The sequence below is a fragment of the Scomber scombrus genome, chromosome 18 (genome assembly GCF_963691925.1).
Source record: "Scomber scombrus chromosome 18, fScoSco1.1, whole genome shotgun sequence".
In the NCBI taxonomy this organism is placed as follows: domain Eukaryota; kingdom Metazoa; phylum Chordata; class Actinopteri; order Scombriformes; family Scombridae; genus Scomber; species Scomber scombrus.
The window spans coordinates 27,095,920-27,118,028 of record NC_084987.1 but is presented as its reverse complement, the minus strand read 5'-3'; the positions used below and the strand labels follow the sequence as shown (position 1 = coordinate 27,118,028).

At 38.6% G+C, this 22,109-nt stretch overlaps 2 protein-coding genes across 2 annotated transcripts in view; one reads left to right on the top strand and one right to left on the bottom strand.

The window, feature by feature from the left end:
* The first annotated feature begins 2,030 nt into the window (after positions 1–2,030).
* Positions 2,031–15,307, top strand: rrn3 (RRN3 homolog, RNA polymerase I transcription factor). The gene is made up of 17 exons (XM_062438451.1): positions 2,031–2,339; positions 2,509–2,565; positions 3,357–3,446; positions 4,164–4,293; positions 4,399–4,458; positions 4,614–4,677; positions 5,594–5,663; positions 6,012–6,110; positions 7,196–7,291; positions 8,323–8,446; positions 8,582–8,712; positions 9,764–9,894; positions 10,002–10,189; positions 10,948–11,056; positions 12,722–12,874; positions 13,026–13,110; positions 14,045–15,307. Exons 1-17 carry the CDS (start codon positions 2,244–2,246, stop codon positions 14,192–14,194), a joined length of 1,833 nt encoding a protein of 610 aa, XP_062294435.1. The 5' UTR covers positions 2,031–2,243; the 3' UTR covers positions 14,195–15,307.
* Positions 15,308–17,636: 2,329 nt separating this feature from the next.
* Positions 17,637–22,109, bottom strand: part of si:dkeyp-72e1.9 (syntaxin-binding protein 4) — an 87,653-nt gene continuing 83,180 nt past the window's right edge. The window contains exons 17-21 of the mRNA XM_062439373.1: positions 21,891–22,088; positions 20,024–20,137; positions 18,334–18,383; positions 18,060–18,200; positions 17,637–17,742 (exon numbers count right to left, since the gene is read on the bottom strand). Of these exons, the coding sequence (XP_062295357.1) occupies positions 17,637–17,742; positions 18,060–18,200; positions 18,334–18,383; positions 20,024–20,137; positions 21,891–22,088 (609 nt within the window). The remainder of the gene's footprint in view (positions 17,743–18,059; positions 18,201–18,333; positions 18,384–20,023; positions 20,138–21,890; positions 22,089–22,109) is intronic.

Below are 22,109 nucleotides of genomic sequence, written 5' to 3'. Positions count from 1 at the left end.
ACATCATTTTTTTCATTGCCAGTGTTATGCCAATGCAGCTGTGTGTCTGTTTATCAGAGAATACAATAATTCTGGACCTGACTGCATCCTTATGTAAAAAAAACCAAAAAAAAAACAACCTCACCCCACAATCTCTATTCATGTTTTGTTGAATTAGGTTGACATAGCATCCCCAGAAGAGGAGAGTGTTAGTGAGAGAGAGGAGAGGGTGAGGTGGGCCGGTCTGGTCCAAAATGCCAGGGCGGATTTTTTGTCCCAGTCCGTCCCTGGTTGGATCATTGATATAAATGGGTAATAACAGCCTCCTGAACCTACCAATAGGTTAATAGGCCCATACTTATATCTTTGGGACTGATGTGTGCTGATAATGCCTATATAATAGACTGGTAACAGTCAAATCAGGTGTTAAAACAGTCAAATTGCATAAAGATATCATTAGTCTTTGTGTTTGGTATGGAAGAAGCTCTTATTGCTCTCACCATCATGTCATCAGAAAGAATGTGGATTGGTGTAACATGAATAGTTTAATATGCTTTAAGCTCAATGGCCTCCAACAGTTAGATTTTCAAATCCACTTCAACCACACTATTTCCCCTCTGATGCACCCTACAGTATAAAAGTAATCAGGAACCCTGTGACCCATCATCACACATACCAGTGTTCACCTGGTGTCAGCTGGGCAGAGCAGCCTCATATATGATGTTTGACCACCCCAGTCTACTAATGTCTGTGGAAATTAGGGAATATAAAATGTATAAATTAGGTTTACTACAGCTCAACAGTAGTGTTGGTTGTACAACCGCATCATTGAGAAGTTTTACCATTTTACTATCCTGAAAGACTGGTATAGAAATGCATCACATATATTCTATGTGTGGATAACTATATGTACATTATACACGGTCGCCAATAAAGTTGGAATAAAATATTTTTTACCTCTTTCCATGAAATGATTGTGACAATGTGATGTATTCTTGATAGATAAAGTGTATATATTCTCAAAATTGTATTGATCAATCTCATTATACCTGGTCAAAGGTGATTACTGATGTGTATAAATAGAAAATAAAAAGAGGAATGTGTCTGAAAACAAAATTATTCCAACTTTATGGGCGACCGTGTATTAGCACATAGTCTCACAATGTCTTCCCCATCTGTTTCTTTTGGTATTGTAGTCAGTGCGTGTAGGATTTGATCACTTTGCCACTCCTAGTGGTAGTATGAAAAACAGACAAGCCAACACTGCACACTGCTTAATATTAGAAGTTTATACCTTAGATTTTTACTCTGCATTTAGATACTATCTTGTCCATCAACCTAGGACACAAGAAGGGATATTTCTTTCAGAAATGCCATCATTTTCTGTTGAGGGTTTATATGAAAAATTGAAAGTCCAAAGATGTTTTAACCTGTAAAGCCTGAACCATCAAATAATTGCCAGAAAATTGTAATTCTTTGAAACTGGAGTTTATTGGATCTTCTGACAAGTAATTTAAAAAAATAAATAAAAATAAAATAAGACTTTGCATCTATGAGTTTTGTTTTGTATCATATTTGATAGATTGGGAATTGTTTGCAATTTATTTTTCATAGCATGGTTTTTAAATGCACAAAAACATTCAATACAACATTTTTTAAGGTCCTGCATAAAGCTCATATCACCACCTTCACACTTTGTTTAGATGATTGACCTTCTATACCTGCTGTATCTAATCTGATACACACATTTTATTTTCAACAGGAATTTACCATAAAATTAGCTACAAAATATTGAATCATTCAACACTGCATTGGTTTATCTGAGTACTACATGTACAATAAATAAATATGATCACACTGATGACGTAGAGCTCTTAAACTCATGTATCAAATATGATTCACCTTCTTTAAATGTATTCTGGCTTTTTTTTATGAACCCTTGGCCAACCGGAACCGTTGTGTTGAGTTTTAGGGGAAGACTAGTCTGAACGCACCTGTGTTCGGTATTCACTTCCGTAAACAGACGGTGTTCTTCCTGTGATGAAGATGGAGCTCACACATGTGTTTGCTTCCATACAACACAGACGGGCATTCATCTTTAAAACATTTTAAACCCTTCCCAAAAGAGCAGGAACGTTACAGTTGAACATTAAACCGTGAATGACGTCTAGCACAACGAAGCTAGCTGGTGTTTAGCTCTTGTAGCACAGTTAGCTTCACAGCAGCGAACACGAGCCTCTCTCTCTCTCCATTAAATGTGAAATATGGAGATAGACGGTCGGGATTTTATGAACAGTCCTCCTGTGAAGACTGTCAGGTTTGGAGGCAGTGTAGCTGAAACGTTAGCCAAACACAAACGGGTGAGTTGGAACATTATGAGCCGTTCTGTAAGTTCGTTAAAGTCATGTAAACAATGAGTGTTGAATTGAGGTGTTGTTGAACACTAACATTTCCTGGAGGTGTAATAATGAATATAGAGTCTGTGTTGCTATAAGTAATACGTGTTGTTGTTGTTGTTGTTGTTTCCAGGGAGACTGTGGTGACTATGAGCTGCTCAGACACCAGCTGGCTGATCCTGAAATAAAGGTAGAGTGAAGCATCACTGTGTTTGAGCTAGGGCTGGGCGATATGGCTGAAAACTCTTATCACCATAAAAGTGTTTCATATCAGTCGATATCGATAATTATTGTTTTTTGTAATGACTTATTTAAAATCAGGGGAAGAAGAAAATATTCAATTTAAACACTTTTATTGTAAACTTCCTCTGATTTGAATCACCTCAGTTATCAATCAAGGCAGACAGAGAAAAGAAATGTCAACACAACCATGAAAAACACTCCAATAAATAAATGTACACAAGTCTGAATGAAAATTAAAATCACAATGAACACTTAACAATTATCTCTTCACATTAAGGTGCAAAAACCTAAAACCGATACAGATAAACTCAAATATCATGATATATTTGACCAAATACCTCAATGTCGATATTGCAACAATATTGTTGGGAAGACTATCTTTCACTAGCTTTCACAAAATATTTACATAATGAGATTTTCATAATCATCAGTAATTTGGATATTATGACTAAGTGGATAAAGGCAAATAATAGAACAGTCTGGTAAGTTCAGAAAATGACATCATTTTACTATAATGCAGCCTTTAAAACTAAGAAACTAGGAAATGAAACACTGATGTTGTATCATGATATTACGATACCCAAAATCTAAGACGATATCCACTCTCATATCATATCATGATATCGATACATCGATATATTGCCCAGCCCTAGTTTGAGGTGTACTGGGATCTGTGTAATACCTGGAGAAAGGCTTGTGTGTTGCTGTGTTGTTCATTGAGCTCTCATCTTCTGACAGGATGCTCAGATCATCAACTGGCTGCAAGAGTTTCGGGGTTGTGTGACCAAGCTCACCAAAGACCATGAACAGCTCATCTACACTGTGCTGGTGAGTATGTAGGCTGCTATATCTGCTAACCAATCATTGTCTATAGAGTTTAGATTCTCAGATGTGAAAGTTTTCTGTTTTTCTCTGTCTGCATGACAGTAAACTGGGTATGAGTTGATTTGAAGAACTGATTCACTTAGAAAACAATAAAACTGAAACATTTAGTCAGGTGACAGAAGTATCGATTTTGATCAGTTTGTGAAACATTATAAAAAACTATGAAATAGAGCACCTTGGTAGTTGAGTGGTTACTCCCACATAATAGCAGCGTCCCTGGTTCGATTCCGGCAAGGGACCTATGCTGCATGTCCCTCTCTCTCTCCTTGTCTCCTGTCAGCCTCTATGCCACCTATTATAAAAACTATAAAATGTCTATCACAATATTCTACAGTGCAGCACTGTTGCTCAGAATAAGTAAGACATCACAATATGTCAGCTTGAGCTCTGGAAAATGTATTCTAGCACTATATCGGTAGATCAGTATCAAATGCCATTAAAGGTTAACTGATACTTATTCAGCAACAGTTATATCTTTTAAATAGTGTTAAATGCTCATGTTCATTACTGTCATTGTGTTTTAAAGTGTTTCTGATTATGTTCAGCAGGCAGCTCATTATCACTGACATGATGACCAACATCAGCTAAAACTAATTGGAAACACACTAACCAGTGTGTGCTTACATGCTGAAACTCTCGTGTTTGTGTGCGTGTTTCCAGAGGCTTCCCTGGGTGGGTCGCAGCCAGGCTGTGGTGGAGGAGTACATGGCTTTCCTCAGTAACCTGGTGTCAGCACAGACTGTCTACCTGTGTGCCTGCCTCAAGATGGTGGTGTCCCACTTCACTCCCAGTACGTTCCTCTGACTGCTGGGACAATAATCCCACTCTTCTACATGTAATATCAGCAGTGCTTCATGGAGGAATAATGTGTGTGTGTGTGTGTGTGTGTTTTCAGAGAGAGTGACCATCTGTGAAGGAGGAGTTGATATCTCTGATTCGGACGATGAAGATGAGAGTAAGTGTCATCTCTGTTATTTCATAATGTATTCAGCATATATTAAGTGTCTGTTTGATACACTATATATAACCAGAGGCTGTAATGGTTATTTTAGCTGCCTGCTGCATTTTATCATGTGAGTTGACTCTCTGCTGTGTCTTTTATTTGTTCAGACCTCCCCAGGAACTTTGACCAGTGTCACCAGGCGCTGCAGCTCATCACCAAATATGTTCCATCGTAAGTCACCAATCATCCTGCCATCATCCCTCCTGTCTTCCTATCAGTTTTTTTTGTGTTTTTATCCTCCAAAAAGTCTCAATTTAATCATTCGTCTATTCATCATACTCATTTATCAAAATATTACACGTAATATAAATTAGGGCTGCGCAATATGAATATATATATTGTGTGATGAGAGAAAAATGTATATTGTTTCATGTTATGTTCCATCTTTTTTTGAGTTATCACACTCTTTTACAGCAGTATTTGTCATCATTGGGAGTCTGTCCATCTTTCACATGGATTACATTGATAAATGAGTCTTGGCTTTTTACTCACAAGGCTTTTATTGCACTTACAGTCATGTAAAGAGTGTAGTTGTCAACTCTCCACCGCTGTCTGTCTCTCTGCTGCTGCACATGCAGAGAGCTACAGTCATTTCATTGAATCCATGCCTCACCGTGTCTGTGGAGCATGGATTCAAATGGTACTTCATGACCTATTTTAATGTCTGTTTATGTGTTAATGTATATACATGTGTATGTATAACAATACTACTAGTATGCATTATTACAAGTCTGTATATTCACTCTTGTCATTTCTGATGTACACAGATGTTACACTAATAGATAAACAAAACAGGCTTTTACTAATATGCAGATAGCACTGCTGTCAATACATATATGTATAGAACATGAGAGTGGTACATGTAATGCATCAAAATGAATGAAAAACATACATAACAACAAACATAACAGTTTTTATATTCTCTTTGACTGAAGTGATGATACGATTCCTCATTTTAATGGACTGGTGTAGTTTCTCAGTTATAAGGAAAATTCTGATATTCTTTGTTTTATGTGATGCTGACAAAAACTAATTTCACACTCCAGTCGTGCTTATTGAACTTTAAATGTTCCTACCTTCCTTTCAGCACAAGTCGCTTCCTGATGCCCATCCTGCAGGAGAACTTCCCCTTCATACAGAAATCCTCCAGAACTCTGGTGAGAGACGACTGAACCATACACACCACACATCATGTTGTCATTGAGCACTAGAATTCTCACTGCCTGTTTCTGCATGTCAGAGGCCTCAAACAGTAGCATGCGGTGCCTTCACTGACATCAGGAAACTGAGGCAGTAAAGACATTCAGTCATTGTTAGACTGAGTGAGTGGAATCTGATTAGTTTTGGCATTAAAGTGACCTTACTTGGTCACTTTACTATGCCACAAAAGCAAAGACATTATTTTCATCTATGATGAACGTGTTTTGATGAAGTATTTTGTAACGTATTGAATGTCATCATTAAAACAACTGTGTTGTAATGACAGATGGTTTGTTTCTCTGCAGGAGTTTTACGTCCACAACCTCCTCAGAGTGACTGTGTACATACCGTCCATCCGACGAGACGTACTGGAGCTCATCATTGGAAAGATGCTCAAACTGGATGTAAGTGGTCCAGCTTTAAATGACTATATGTAAAACACAACACATATAACAGAGTGCATATGGAAGTCAATGGGGAGAAAGGTCTGTTTTACATTTAAAGGAAAATCTTGCTGAGATTTTAGGGTACCACTAATACAGGAAACCGCTAACCTGACTCTGTCCAATAAAGTCCATCTACCAGCATGTCTAAAAGCTGATGCCACTAATTAATTATTATATTGTTTAATCTGTGTGCATAACAAAGTGGAAAACACACTGTGGAGTTAAGAGGAGGTTGTATCACAGACTATTTCTTGGCTTCCTGGAATCTCTACTTGTTGCCTTGGAACCTTGTGGCGATAACAAGACTGCAGGAAGTCACTGCCAAAGACTGCAGGAAGTGCCAAAAACAAGTCAAAGTTAGGCTAACTGTTTCCCCTTTGATCTGGTCTTTATGCTAAGCTAAGCTAACCAGCTGCTGGCTGTAGCTTCATATCTATTGTACAGATGTGAGAGGGATATCATGGTAACTAGGGGCCCAACCCATACTGGATTTTTGGGGCTGATGCCCCAAAGGAGTAGAAAAATTCTGACATCGATATATCAACCGATAATTTTATATATAAAGAATATATACATACACATCAGTTTTTTGCCATGATCCCTTAAAAACAAAAAAGATATGTAATAAAGGCCATGATATTTTACCATCTGATGATAAACTTTATTTTGTAAATTGACATCAGTACACTGAAACAGTAAATTACACATGAATTTAATCATTATAATTAGGGTTATAACTAAATAAACTAATTATAACTAACTACATAACAAAAAACATGTATGTATATATTAAACTTGAATTAAATGCAGCCTATATAACTTAATAAAATATTGGCACATTTCGGACAATATATTGGCCAATACCAATATATCTGTGATAGGTCAATATTGACTGACTGATATATCGGGCTCTAATGGTAACAAATAAGTGTATTACCCAAAATGTCGAATTATTAAGCAAAAAATGATTAAAAAGTTAAAAAGTGATGGTGAAACTTGGACATTTTCACCTGGAATAGTGAAGTGTGTGTGGTTTATTTCAGGTGAGTGCATCCCGCTCAGACATAGAGGAAGCAGAAGACAACGCAGAGCACAGCCAGCAGGCAGAGGAGCACACAGAGGAAGGACTCTTTGATATGGTATCAACCAGCAACTGTTTACTTTGTCTAATTTTAGAAATACCCAGTGATTCAAGTCTTTTCAACAGTAGCAAATGATATGAAAGGATAAGGCTGGTGTCAGTTCATTATTTTCTTATTCTCTGACTGTTAACAACACTGCACAGTATTCAGCAGTTAGTGTATCAGAATAAATTGCATGACAATAAATGAACTAGATAACTAGAAAGGGCCAATGTGTAGTGATAGTGGAAGGCTGGGTGAAGCTGAAGCATCAGTTTAAGTGAAAATATAAAAGGAGTTGATGAATCAGGTGAAGTTATAGCAGGAAAAAGAGTCGAAGTGTCAGTTGAAGTTTAACTTTTACAATGAGTTACTGGCTGTTCAAGTTTTAAAACTGAAACATTGTCAGCTAAGGTATCAGCTGAAATGTGAGTATCATTTGAAGTACAAATGATCCAAATGAAATATCAGTATAAGTGGGATAAATGAATAAACTAGTTGATATGAAGCCTAATTCCTCTGCCAAGTATGAAGTAGTTGTTTCAGAATGTGTTGAATGACCGTACATTAATTATAGCACAGTCTCCAAAATGCTCAACATGCTAACATAGAATAGAAAGCTTTTATTATAATTATATATAACATATAATGAGATTACTAGAATATCAGTACAGTCCATTCGTGCCTTAAAAACAGATAAAGATATGATACAAACACAGCTAATAAAAAAAAGATGACATATGATAAAAAGATGACAGAATAAAGAGATGAGATGCAGCTCTAACAGTAAAGAGCGTATTGCACTTGAATAAAATAAATATAATAAAATAAATGTAAATATTTAACATAATGTTTGATTGATTTATTGATTGTGTTTTTATTTATTTTGTACTTTTTTTTTGTTTTTAATAGTTTTCTTCCTGTAAAGTGTCTTTGAGTATTGTTAAAAGCGCTCTATAATCATAATGTATAGAAGGTGTTGTATGTGTGTTACAGTTTGTGTTCTAATGATGTTGATTGATGATGAAGTGTGTGTGTGTGTGTGTCAGGATGAGGACGTGTCAGCTGATCAGCCCTCCAGTACAGCAGTGATGGCTCACCCAGTGGCTGAGAGGCTGGACTCTCTCATGGCGGTGCTGTTGGCGTACATCAAAGATGTCTGCCATCTTAACGGTAGCTGCATTCCATCACTTTGACTCTAATGACCAGTGTCACGCCCACATTTCCTAACTGGGACTCTACTCAGTTTGCTTGGTAGTGTGTGTGTGTGTGTAAGTTGTGTCATCTGTCCTGTGTGTTCTCTCTCAGGCTGTTTTCATGTGGAGAGGACCAAGGAGCTTTATAAGGAACTGCTGAGTGTGTTTGACAAGCTCATTCTGCCAACACACGCTTCCTGTCACGTCCAGTACACACTCTTCTACCTGTGCAGCTTCAGACTGGTCAGTACTCAACACACCAGCATGACTCTAACATTTAACCTGCAGTCTGGTCTGCAGCAGTGAAACACATGTTCCCTCTGTGCACAGATTAACAGCTTGCTTCCACACCAGCATTTCCAGGTTGTTCTGTCCACAGTGATACACGTCAACAATAGAGAGACAGGAGGGAAAGACAGGATCTAGGAGTGGGACAGACGGCCAGCTGACCTGAATAATTAATTAATAGTTTAATAGTTGGTCATCCCACAAAATCAACATAAATACAAGTTAATGACAACAGTTGTGCTGTATAATTGGCTATATCCACATTTAACATGAGTGATTTAAAGGTTAGAAACAACAGAAAGATGTCTTCTGTGCTGCCAGACAAACGCTGTGTGGAATTAACACTTTATATTTAGAAACTGTTTGATTTCCTTTAAATACATTTTTAAAAAAACTCTTTGGACACCCCTCATTAATCCTCACACACTGTTCATTTTCAGACCATTAACAGTATCCCAGCATAATTAGTCTCTACCAAATTTCTGCACAATAAATCTTTCATGAATACCTCATCATCAGTCACAGATAAACAGCAAGATGAACCCTTAATGAAGCTCTCAGAGAGCAGAGACAGTTTATTCTTCAGTTTTTACACAATAAACATATAAAAGTGAAGAATAGTCAGTATTTTTTAAATATGGGTCAAACACTACAAATCAGCTTCACACACATGTTTTTATGAAGTTGAGATATTTCCATTTTTCTTTATTCTGGTAGATGTCATCAAATGTCCAGCTGAAAGTAAAACGTATTCAGGGTGTTTTTACAGCTCTCATATGTAAAACAGTATGAACAGTATGCAAAGGTTAAGTACACTGCAGCTTAAAATTAGGAGAGAAACTATTTTCCATCCTTAACATTTGACAGTATGATACAGATATGAAAGAATGTGAATGAGTGAAAAGTTTCTTTTTCAGTTGATTTTGGTTATTACTGTTTCATTTCTCTGGATAAACAATACTATGGAGTGTTGTGTGCATTGTATTTAGTGTGTTATATGTTCCAGGCCCTGGCAGAGGCCTTCCTGGAACACCTGTGGAAGATCCTGCAGAGTCCCTCTCAGCCTGCAGTCCTCCGTCAGGCTGCTGCAGGATACATGGGAAGCTTGCTGGGCAGAGCCAAGTTCATCCCTGTGCTGTGAGTTTATTTTGTATTTCCTGCTAAAGAAAACAAAGTGAGCAGGTTATTCCTCTAAATTAATCTTACGACACCTCCTCTCTGCCCCCCCCCCCCCCTTCCTGCAGCACTGTACGGGCTTGTCTGGACCTGCTGATCTCATGGATCCATCGCTACATCGACAGCCAGGACAGCAGCGGCAAACAGGCCTACTGTGACATCAGCCTGCACGGGCCCTTCTACACAGCCTGCCAGGCCGTCTTCTACACACTCATCTTCAGACACGGAGCCATCCTGGGGGGCAACATGAAGAAAGGTATACACCTCTACACTGAGCCCACATCAGTACCCTGTCAAGCATCACATACTACTCATGACATGACACTGTTACATAAATGAGTCATGTATACATACACCTAACAGGAGTATGTCTGAATACCTGTGTGTGTCCAGCTTCTGTCTGTGACTTTATTCTAGAAACTGTCAACAACACAGAGCAAACCGAGTCCATCATCTCTTCTCATCACGTTTATAAGATTGTTTGATTGGCTGTTTTTGGTGTGAGATAGGATTGAACAAAACACTGATTGCTGAAAAATCCTTTACACCAATCTTTTAGGATAAAACCCTCTATCACTGTGTATGTTATTCTATAGATATATGTATATCCATATCCTGAATTATGGATCAAATCAGGCAGGAATGTTTTTGGCTAATCTAGTCATTTAATCAAAGAACAAAAATCTTTTACATTCAGTGTTACCTTTAAAGCAATGGTGGACTAATATGCTCAGTGTTACATTAAAGGAGTAATTACATTGGTACAAACAGTATGGCAAAATTGTTCAACCCCAATTCACAAGTACAAGTAAGAAGTTATTTTTACTGTTAATTGATCTATTACTTTTCTTCTATCAATGTAGTGTGTAAATTGGTCATTATATTAACAGACAAACATGTAAAATATGGCAACAACTCTACTCATACAAGAGATCTACTCATACTAGATATGATGATCTGTGTATATATATTTATGTGTGTGTGTGTTTGTGTGTGTGTGTGTGTGTGTGTCAGGTCTGGAGTACCTGCAGAGTCTGAACCTGGAGCGGGTGGTGATGTGTCAGCTGAATCCTCTCAAAGTGTGCCTGCCGTCAGTCACCAACATGTTTGCTGCCATCACCAGGTACACACTGAGCAACAGCAAGCAGCACCACACCTCTACTCTGACATTCACTGCTTTAGAAATGTTCAAAGTTGCACATCGCTCAGTCTGCCTAAAAATCATCTGAGTAACTTTTCATCTAACTCTCTGACAGAAAGAACAAGTCCTGCAGTACATTAACAGTGGGTGATATGTATGTCACCAAGCATTTTAAGCTGTTAATGAACATGAACACTTGCATAGAGCTGCAACAATTACTAGATGAATCAGGCATGTTGATCGTCAAGACATTTAATTGCAACTATTTGAATAATCAGTTCATTGTTTCAGACATTTTTCATGACAAATGCCAAATACTTGGTGGTTCCAGCTTCTCCAAAGTGAAGATTTTCTCTTTTTTCTTTTCATTTCTGACAGCTTATTGAATATCTGAACATTACAGACTGTCAGACAAAACAATTAGCAGACTTTCACTATTTTCTAACAATTCATAGTCTAAATAATGAATCAACTAATCAAGAGATTCATTGATAAAGAAGATAATTGTTCATTTCAGCTCTCCACTTGTAAGTCTGGTATATGAAGCACTGCCTGAAGTCTAACTAATGACACAGTTCACACAGTGGACAGTAGAGTGCATTGTCTGATAGAATAAAAGAGATGATTCTCTCACCAAAAACACTGTTCACATACTTACAATCTTAAACAATAACAACAGTCATCAGATGTTTATGAATATTATTATTCATGTACAAACATTTAACACTTAATGTTAAAACTGCAGTGTTTACTGAAGTAGTGTACTTAGAAGAATAGTAATTAATATACTAGTATTTCCAATTTATGCTTCTTCATACTGACACAATTCAGAGGGAAACGTTGTATATTTTATATTCAAATACATTTACTTGATAACTGTAGTTATCAGTTATTTTGCAGATGCAGATTAATAATACCAAATATGATCCAAAATAAACCATGATGCATTATTACTGTTGTTATTATTATAGGTACATTAAGATAATAGTTTATTATTGCTTTTAATGTTGCAGCCTTTACCAGCTGCAGCATTAAAGAAATCCTCTCACATAGGTAGGTAGGGTAACTTTATTGATCCCTCTAGGGGGAAATTCAAAATTGACACAACAGTATTCGTAAGTGATAAATAAAGAGACTGTATACAATAAAACAATGTCCAAATACTATATACAATAAACTAAAATAAAAATAATACATTAGTGTTAGTAGGAGGTACTGGGAGCTGTGGTGTTTTATAGTCTGATGGCTGATGGTATGAAAGAGCCTCCTAAGCTCTTTGAGGCACATGCTGCTAGATAACTTGATGTGATTGCTTTTTTAATAGTAAGTCAGTTCCTGAATGTGTGTGTTTTACCATCACCTGAATCTAACTGGTTGATCTCTCATATTTATTCATAAAACCAACAAATATATGAGCTTGACTGAGCCAGGAGTCAATTGAGAATCCTTCACTCTCCTGCAGGCTTAACAGGAACAATACAAATATACTGAAAATACTGTAAATAATTACTGCAAATGTGAGTATTGAGACTGACTCATGTCCTCAATAACTTTTAATGTATGAGTTTGATTTGACAACTAATGTGTTTTCTTTAGCATTTAGATGTGTGGTCACCTCCAGTAGCTGTTTATGTGTTTGTGTTGCAGGAAGTATCAGGTGGTGTTCTGCTACACCATCATAGAGAGGAACAACCGCCATGTGTTGCCGGTGGTCCGCAGCTCTGCAGGAGGAGACCGTGTGACCACCAACACCAACCCACTGGACAGCTTCTTCCCATTTGACCCCTACCTGCTCAAGAGGTACACCAGCTGGATGTTATGTTATGTTTCAAACTATCCCATCACATGGTCCATTCACAACATGAAGAGAGGTGCTGCTCACTACATTTGATATTTGAACATCTACTAATTGTGTGTGTCTGTGTGTCTGTCTGTGTGTGTGTGTGTTCAGGTCAGGTCAGGTGATTGAGCCTCTGTATCAGGTGTGGGAGGAACCAGCAGACACAGAGCTGCTTGTCACCAAAGCAGGCCAACAGGTGAGATGATGGAAAGGTGAACAGTTTGGAAGCTTTGTGAAGGACAGAAAGACAAAAATAATTCTGGCTCCAACAGCATTTTTTTCATGATTCATTATTTTCCTGAATCCCTCCTCACAGTTCAGGAGCTGGAACCAGAGAGTGGTTAACATTATTGCAGGAAAAATCACATTAATTATAAATGGATGATCCTAATGCTGATTACTTCTTTAGACCCTCGATATTATCAGCTGATATTGGCCTGTCACAGATATATATCTGTATTGGTGTTTATTCCATCCAATGTGCGCTGATATTTTTTAATATAAATATATGTATTTAATCCTTTTTCTAATTCATGTTTAAAATATACATATTAAATTCCCAGTTAAGTTTACAGTTTCAGTGCACTGATGTCAAGAATTAAGTTTATTCTTAAACTGTTAAATATCATGACCTCCATCTTTTTCACAAGTGTTTGATACCCGCATTAAAAGAAGTGTGTTTATGTCCATATTCTGTATATATAAGATTATCGGCCAATATATCCATATTAGAATTCTTTTACTCCCTAATATTGGTATCAGCATCTGCCAGGCTCTATTGTTTATTGATCAATTAATCGATTAATCAAATAATCATTTCAGCTCCCAAAATAGTCGAAATCAAGAAATGTAGTCTGTGGGGTTAAAAAGCTGGAACCTACATTTCCCTGAATGCAACCGGATAGTAACTTCCTGCTTCCTGCCCGGTGAATCCCCACACTTGTCAACCTTGTAACACAGACTTCCTGCTACAAATCTGTAGTGATAACCCTGATGACATCATCAGGATTATTATCTGTGATTTTCTCATATTGGCGGAATGCCCCTTTAAGTCTGCTTCCTCTATGGTATGATGAAACATAAAGAATGCACTGACCAGGTTGTGTTTGTTCACTCTGTGTGTCCGTCAGGCCTCGAGGGAGGACGAGGACGACTTCCTGTGCGGGGAGCCGGCCCAGGCCGAAGGCATTGTGGGAATGACGCCCAGCTCTTTTGAGTCCAACCTCCGCAGCCCGAGCAGTGTGGGCTCACCCCCCTTCAACTTCCAGAGACATTTCTAGCACCTCTTCATGGACTCTCCACACACTCTGTACAGACATGGTCTGATAATCCACGTGACATTTAATTTATGAGGACTCAAACACACTGAGACACTCACACTGCTCTATTTATACAAGAACACTTTTATTAATGTGTAAAAAGAGAATGTAGAAAAGTGTAGCATCAGTGTCAGAGCGCTAAACATTTGTACGGATATATTCTTCTATTTTAAGTTGTAACCTCTACAGAGTATGATAGAGGAGCCTTAATAATAACCTCTGTGTTCAACTAAATGACACCGAGCTTCATAAGCTGTTATATGGTGTGGGGCAGTAAAATACTGTTATGATTTTATTGGTTCATATTTTTTTAGGACTTAAAACATTACTCATGTCCATGTGTACATTTAAAGCATTATTGGTCATTGTAATCATTCGTCCTATCTACACTGGCTGTCAAAGATCCTTTCTTTAAGCCCTCACTGTTTAAGTGTTGTTCATCTGAAGCTATAACAAGGAAACACAAAGTAGACACACTGGAAGAACTCAGTTTTTGTACCGATGTTCTTCTTTGTGTTTCCAGCCTCATTATTTAGCTTCTGAACAACAACTGTAGTGTTTATTGTATTTGACTTTACATTGAAATTGCTCTAAGAAGCCAGTCAGGACAGTAAATGAACCAATAATGCTTTGAGTGAGCAGACAGACTTGGAAAAAAAAAGTGATAAAGTCCTATAAGACATTATATGTAACTGCACTGCAACTTTCTCTTAGAATCAGTTTACAGTTTTTCTTTTTATCTAGTTTATCCAATTTTTACTAAATATGATAGATATTATGCTAGATATTTGTTTGATGTTCTCACTCTGATGAACGTTGAGGCTTCTGTGCATTTAAGATTAAATTATGTTTCTTTTCTCCCATCACATCACATCCTGCAGTCACTGTTTGTGTGCATTTGTTAAAATATCACAATGATTCTCTGTGAGACTGGAATCATCCTGACATCACATCACATTCACAGTGTGGGATCAGATGTAGTAGAGCACATTTAGAGAGTGGTGTGCATGAGGCTTTAGTTACTTCTGTTGGTTCTGACACAGCTCATGTTTTAGATCAGTGGGGTCGCTGGGTTCATCAGAGGGATCATGAGGTGATAGGACAGGATAGGATATAGAAACTATATATTTTGGACACAAAATGTATTGATTTTTTTGGTTGGTTGTAAGACAAGGTGATCAAGGATTCCTAAAATAGTAAAATACTTCAGACCACCACCAGTAAAAGCTTCATTTGGGTTTTGGACTTTTAGTCCCACAAAAACCAGACATTTGAAGATGTTCCATTGAAATGAAGGGAACAATATTCATTGTTTTTCTGCTTTATTTTAAAGCTACCCTTACCTTTGTTACATTTATACACATTTTTTTGTTTAGGTTAAAATGCTATTAATAAGGTAACATGCACTCTAAAATGTTAGAGATCCACCAGGCATAGAAACGAATCATTATTCCATTCTCATAATATTCTGTGAAAACTCCGACCAATCATATCATTCTGTCCGAATGATATGATTGGTCGAGCGACCTCCCTGTTTTCCCTTTCCGCATTACGTAATCGCGCGCACCCCCACCCGGAAAAGAGTCTGTTGTGGATCCACGGCATTATAATACATCCATGATCCACGGAGATAGACCATAGACCGACAAAAGCGGGCCACAGCTTCCACCTCTAGCCGCTCCCATGGGGAAAAAGAAAACTATATATATATATATATATATATATAGTGCGTGTTTGCAGACGGGAAGGGAGTGCGGGGGTGGGACATACGAGGGAGGAGGGGTTGTTGCTGTTCAAGTTTTTTTCAAAGTGCTGTGTGAAATGCAAGAAAGGTAAGAGTAGCTTTAAGGGGTCACAAGCCAAAAAAGTTCGGGACCACAGTTTTAGATCATTCTCTTATGTTTTATATTCTCTATAAAACTGTTAACTCTTACATACTGTTCATATTCTGACTCATAATTAGTCTTTACACCAATTCACGTTCATAAATTCCCCATCAGTCATTATTAAATGTTTGATTCATCCCTGTGTTTTAAAAAAGACATTCAGAATCACTGTGTTATGGTCCAGGAGAACATTTGATAACATGTCTGAATGTTGATTTTTGAATTTGTTTAATCAACACAAGTAAAATGTGTACATTTGCATATAAAAAATGATGCACTTTATTTTTGGTATACTGTGGGTCACGTTAGGAAAAGTCTGGCTAAAAGAAATGTGTATATGGTGTTTTTACAGCTCTCCAATGGAACAATGGGTCAAATTTGACCCTGAACAGCGTGTAAGGGTTACGTACTGCTTCAGTACTGTTAGTAGTGGTAATAAAATATTAGGAGACTAATCAAGTCCAGTCATAAGTTATTCCTTTAATATAAAACAGTAACAGAAAGAATATGAGGCCACACCAAAGATGCAATCTGACTGAATTACAGGACATGTCGGTTTACTTCAAATGCATTTGCAGCTTTCTGTATAAACAAAACCAATGTTCCACATGTATTCTATGATGGATGTCTGCCTACACGCTGACTACCAAACACAAGTTTACACAGCAGGAGCCACAGCAGCCCCCAAAATGTACAACATTAAAGCTGCTCCTGGATGCAGGAGACACAACATGCAGTGATATGACGACACTGAATGAACACAGCTCCACTCCAGATGATCTGTGCACTTCATCCCTTGCCTTTTTATTCATGAACGAGGGCACGAGGAGAGTTAGAGGGGACACGGGGGGGGGGGGGGGGGGGGGGGGGGGGGGGGGGGGAAGGACACTGTTATTTGTCTACTTTTTGCTTGACAGTTCATGAACTCTGCGGCAGAGCAAAGAAGCGAAGGATGCAGATGGCAGAGGAAGACTCTGGATTGTCCTTTCCCAGCAAATAAGTTGTCCTTTACATGCAGCCCATGTGAATCTATGTGTGGGGTTAGAAAAGAAGTCAGGGAGGAGTATTTAACAAGGTTTAACAGCAGCGTCTGTGTGTTGTGGACTCGGTCATGCAGCTCCTTCAACACCACCTGCTGTCATAGTAACACGAGAATAAGAGAATTCCAGCAGACTTTTTATTTGGCAGGGCACTTCTCATAGAGACTTCTGTACATATGATTAATGGTTGAATACTGAGAGTCCTCGGGTCACGGCTGAGTCCGTCAGATCTCACTGCTGAACCCTCCATAAACACTGAAATATGTCAAAGGAAGATAATAATTTGTTGTGTGCGAGCAAGCTTTGGCATTAAATCGTTGGCTGTTCAATCGCTGTGTTCAATCTGTCCACTGTTGATTTGACTTGAATTGTAGTGATGTCGCTATTTTAAAAAGATGTATTTGGACGGCGTCCTGTCCGTCGACTGCGGTGTCGCTGTCGTGGGTTCAGCGGCTCGTTCTCTCGGCCCCTTCAGCTTCAGCCGACCCCGGTTCCTCCCACAGTCCTCTCTGGCTCTGTGTCGCTCACATATGGGGAGGGCTGACCTCCGGGACTGATGCCGCCGCCGATGTACTCGCTGATTCTGCAGATCAATCACAGTTAGGACAGAACAGTTACACACTGTATCATCAGCATCATCATGTCACATCAAAACATGACACATTAAGGAAGACTTTACAAGAGAGCTTTAGGCAGAATCTCTATGTAAAAATCTCAAACTGTACTTTTATATTTTTAATATCATAGTTTATGGAGTGTAAGCTATGCATGGTGATGTAGCTGCACAGGATAATATCCCATCAACTCCATGAAAATGACTGGAAAATAAATAGCTATCTAATCTTTTAATCCAGCTTTGGGTGGTGTGTTATAATTTATTCTTTTGCATTGTGATCCAGCATGTAGTCTGTACCTTTGTCATCAGTGTCAGAGCAGACTCCCTGCACCAGCTCCTTGGCCTCTGCAGCCAGCTGTAAGGCAGGATCAAGAAGAGGCGACGGAGTGTTTGGACTTTCTGTGGCTGGAGACGACTTGTTGCTCCTGATATACAGAACACACACACACACACACACACACACACACACACACACACGGGCAGGAAGATTTATTACAACATAACTTGCAGAACTACCAGTAACGTGATGTTGAGCTGTAGATGTTTAGGGTCTCTTACCTGACTTCTCCTACGAACAGGCTGGGTGTGGTTAACACTTTGTGGACGTTCTGAGGAGAGAGAGGGTACTAGTTATATGAGGTTCTGTTCTCTCAGTTTACTCAATAACACTGAACCAGTTTTTGACTGTCCTCAGGTCTCTTTCAGATTGAGGTTCTCTGTTTTGATGTGCATCATATGTTCCCTTTGGGATCTGGTGTAATTTAAGACCTGTGAGGATATCTGTTGCACACTTTCCTCCTCAGGTCTGGGTGGTATCTAACTCAAACTGCAGGTAAAGTCTTGAGAAGACCTCATTTTGATAAAAGAAGGAATTTATTTTGGTGGCTCACATTTTGTCCAGACTAGACAGATAAAACCAACATTTTGTGTTTGTTGTACAGTAGCTGGCTGTTTATGTCCAAAACATCACACACCATTATTCATACTGTAATGAATGGAGCCATATGTTTTTGTTGTATCTGATTAGGTTAAGGTCTTTGTTTTTATGAATGGTCTATCTCAGGTTCTACTGAGAGTCTGGGTCTGTTTGAATCATCTAAAGTTTCAGTAATGAGATGGGATCATATAACTATAACATACATTCACCAAGAACTTTTAAAGAACACCTGTGCAATCTAATATAATTCAAAACAACAGCTCTGCCAGAAAACTCTACGTTTATGAAGCTTATATATTTTCAGGTTTTGTTGACATTGTCAGAAAGATAATTTTACTTATTTATCAACTTTTTTTTAATCAAAGTCATATTGGGTGGTATAGTGCATGTTAAAGGGCTGGACAAAATATTAAGAACATTTTTCAATAAAATGCACTACAGTGCACCACTACCACCCAATACCACATACTCAATACTCAATAATAAACATAAAGCCCAATTTTCACCTTTCTGACAATGTCAACAAAACTGTTTCAAATTGTATAAGCTTTGTAAAAGTAGAATTTATGGCAGAGTGGTTGTATTACATAGCTTGACTTTTCACAGGTATTCCTAACAAAGCCTTTGTGAGTGTATTTGGCTGGTTTATCAAAGCAGTGTGTCTCTCAGCCACTGGGGGGCAGACTGGCTCCATAACAGTTCATGGAAACCATAGGCTGTATAAAAGAAGTGGACTAGCCTCTGTGACATCAACCATTGGTTTGCATTGAGGCCAAGCAACAACAACCACGGCTTGAAATTGAAGCCAAAGTGTAATACTACTGTCAGTCACTAGTTGCTGGCTCCAAAAAAATCCATGGCTCCAATATACTTCTATTTAAAATGCACCAACTCCTCTCATGAAATAATAAGTTAGTTTTTTTAATGAGTCATTATGGTCTCAATTTCTAAATCAGGCCCTTTTAATAAATGTGCTGGTGGTCATTTTGGAAATGATTGCTCCCTTAATAAGATAGAAAGACAAATAGTAGCTTTGATGTTTGCTGTATAGGCATTGATTGACAGCTGTAGTTGACAGTTTACTCCCTGGTTCCATTACATGCACTGAATATTTTCTCCACACATTTCAGTAAGTTTAATGTTACTGGACAATGATACCTGCTGTGGTAGTTAGGTAATGTTTGCACAAGTCTGCTGTTAGTTGGGTGTGTTTCCACAGTGTGAAAGACAACACCCAGCACTCTTTAATAAGAAGCTCCTGGCTCCAAACACAAAAGATATGAAAGATATGAAGGTGTTGAAGGGTTGCACCTGTGCAAAGCCTAGCAGTTTCTTGTTGGAGATCTCCAGGTGTTTCCTGTTCAGCTCGGACCTCCTCAGCTGGCAGTCAATAGCTGTCAGCCTCCTGTTCAGGTCATGCACCTCCTCCTGAATCACACACACACACACACACACACACACACACACACACACACACACACACACACACACACACACACACACACACACACACACACACACACACACACACACACACACACACACATCTTATCAATGAACAGTTTTACAAAACACTGTAACGTTGAAACATAGAAGATGAAGATTTGACTCATTTGGACGCTGAAGCTTCATATTAGCTTCACATCAACTTTTAAATACATGTTTACACAGAAGGAGGACTGTGGATTTAGTCCTCCATCACTTCCATTGTAAGAGCATTATGAAGAGATCTTCTAATGGTCAGTATGAACAGGAGGAATCATTACAGCAAGAAAAACATGTTTATATGTTCATTGGAAAACTCAGTGTTGTTTTAAGACAGACTTGAACAATAACTTTAGCTCATCAGTGTCCAACTACTGCCAAGTGTCACACAAACTGCTTCATCCTGCTCAAAACTGATATTATTGAAAAGTTACTGTGGATGAACAGACATTTACTATCTACACCTACATGTAGATAGATGGAAAAAAGAGATGAATAAATTAGGACCTAGGAGACTGCAGCAAATACAGATGGAGGTTGTTTTAAATAAGGATATTGGTGACACTAGGGAAGAGAGTGTACTTCAAAAATGGGAGCAAGATTTTGCTGATTAATTTTCTAGAAGTCTTATTTCTCCAAATTTTGATGTCATCTTCCTTACAGAAGTACGACTTAAATATAAATATAATCAGCTAGGCATAAATGTATTATTAAACCCATTCCAAAATCATGTAAGAATAATCCAAAAATACCTCTTAATTATAGGGGAATCAGTCTTCTCACTACTGTGTATTAATTCTATTCTGTGTATGCATAGATCAGCCTCTGTTCATTTATATTTTGGACATATCTGTACTGTGGAGGGTCATGCTGAATGCTAGTAGCACTTTCTGCCCATACAGTGTCCATGGACAGACAGCAACCACCTGGATTACTACTGATACTGAAGAAAAAGTCTGAATTTCATGATTCCAGTGGAGTAGAATGATAAAGAGCTGTCCTCATTTTTGTGACTGGATATTGCTTTGCAGCTGATTCCTGTGAGGCAGCGTGCAGCCAGAGGATTTACCACCTGAGATGAAAAGCCACAGGTAGTGAGGCAGTAAGCCCTGAGAGCCAGAGCAAATGAATATAAAGTCTTCTTTTCATCAAAGCGTGGCGCTGGTGAAAACAGAGGCAGGGCTCCGCGGCTCAGTCAGCCGAGCTGTTAGAAATGCAGCTTGATGTGTTTCACAGAGACGTGGCCACAAAAGAAGACAGCGGACTGACAGAGCTGCAGGGCCTCCAGTGTGAGAAGGAGGAAAAGCCTGGTGCTGGGTTGGTTTTTTTTTAATATCACACAATATCATCTGCACTGTAACTGTTGGCTCTGGGTGTGACTCCATACTAATTGTTGAGGCTGGTCTTAGGTCTACAGAGATGTCACATGGAGACAATAAGATCTCTGATTGGCTGCTTGCATCCTCTCCTACAGGTTGCTGATGTTGATGGTGAAGAGAACATGAAGGAAGCTAAGAAAGGCTCAGTAATCTGCTGCTTTTTTATAGCCAATAGTTTCCTTTTCAGCAGTGAGGTAAATACAATACAGGGGAATTCAATTACAATAAAGTCTATAGTACAATGTTTTCCTCTGAAAGCAGAGTAGAAGTAGAATGTAAATGTTGTACCAGAGAAATTGTTACTAGCAACTCACCTTGGTGGCCTCCACTCCTAGTGTTTGCCTCTTGCTGGCCAGCTGGTTCTTCAGGTCTCTGATCTCAGCCTCCAGCAGCTGGATCACTTCCTCATAGTCCTGCTCGGCGCTGCTGGTCTGCCGATGCACCACGTCGGCCTCGGCTGCCTGCAGGCGGCTCTTCAGACGGGTGTTCTCCTCCACAGTCAAACATGCTTTCTGTGAAGAACAACAACAGGA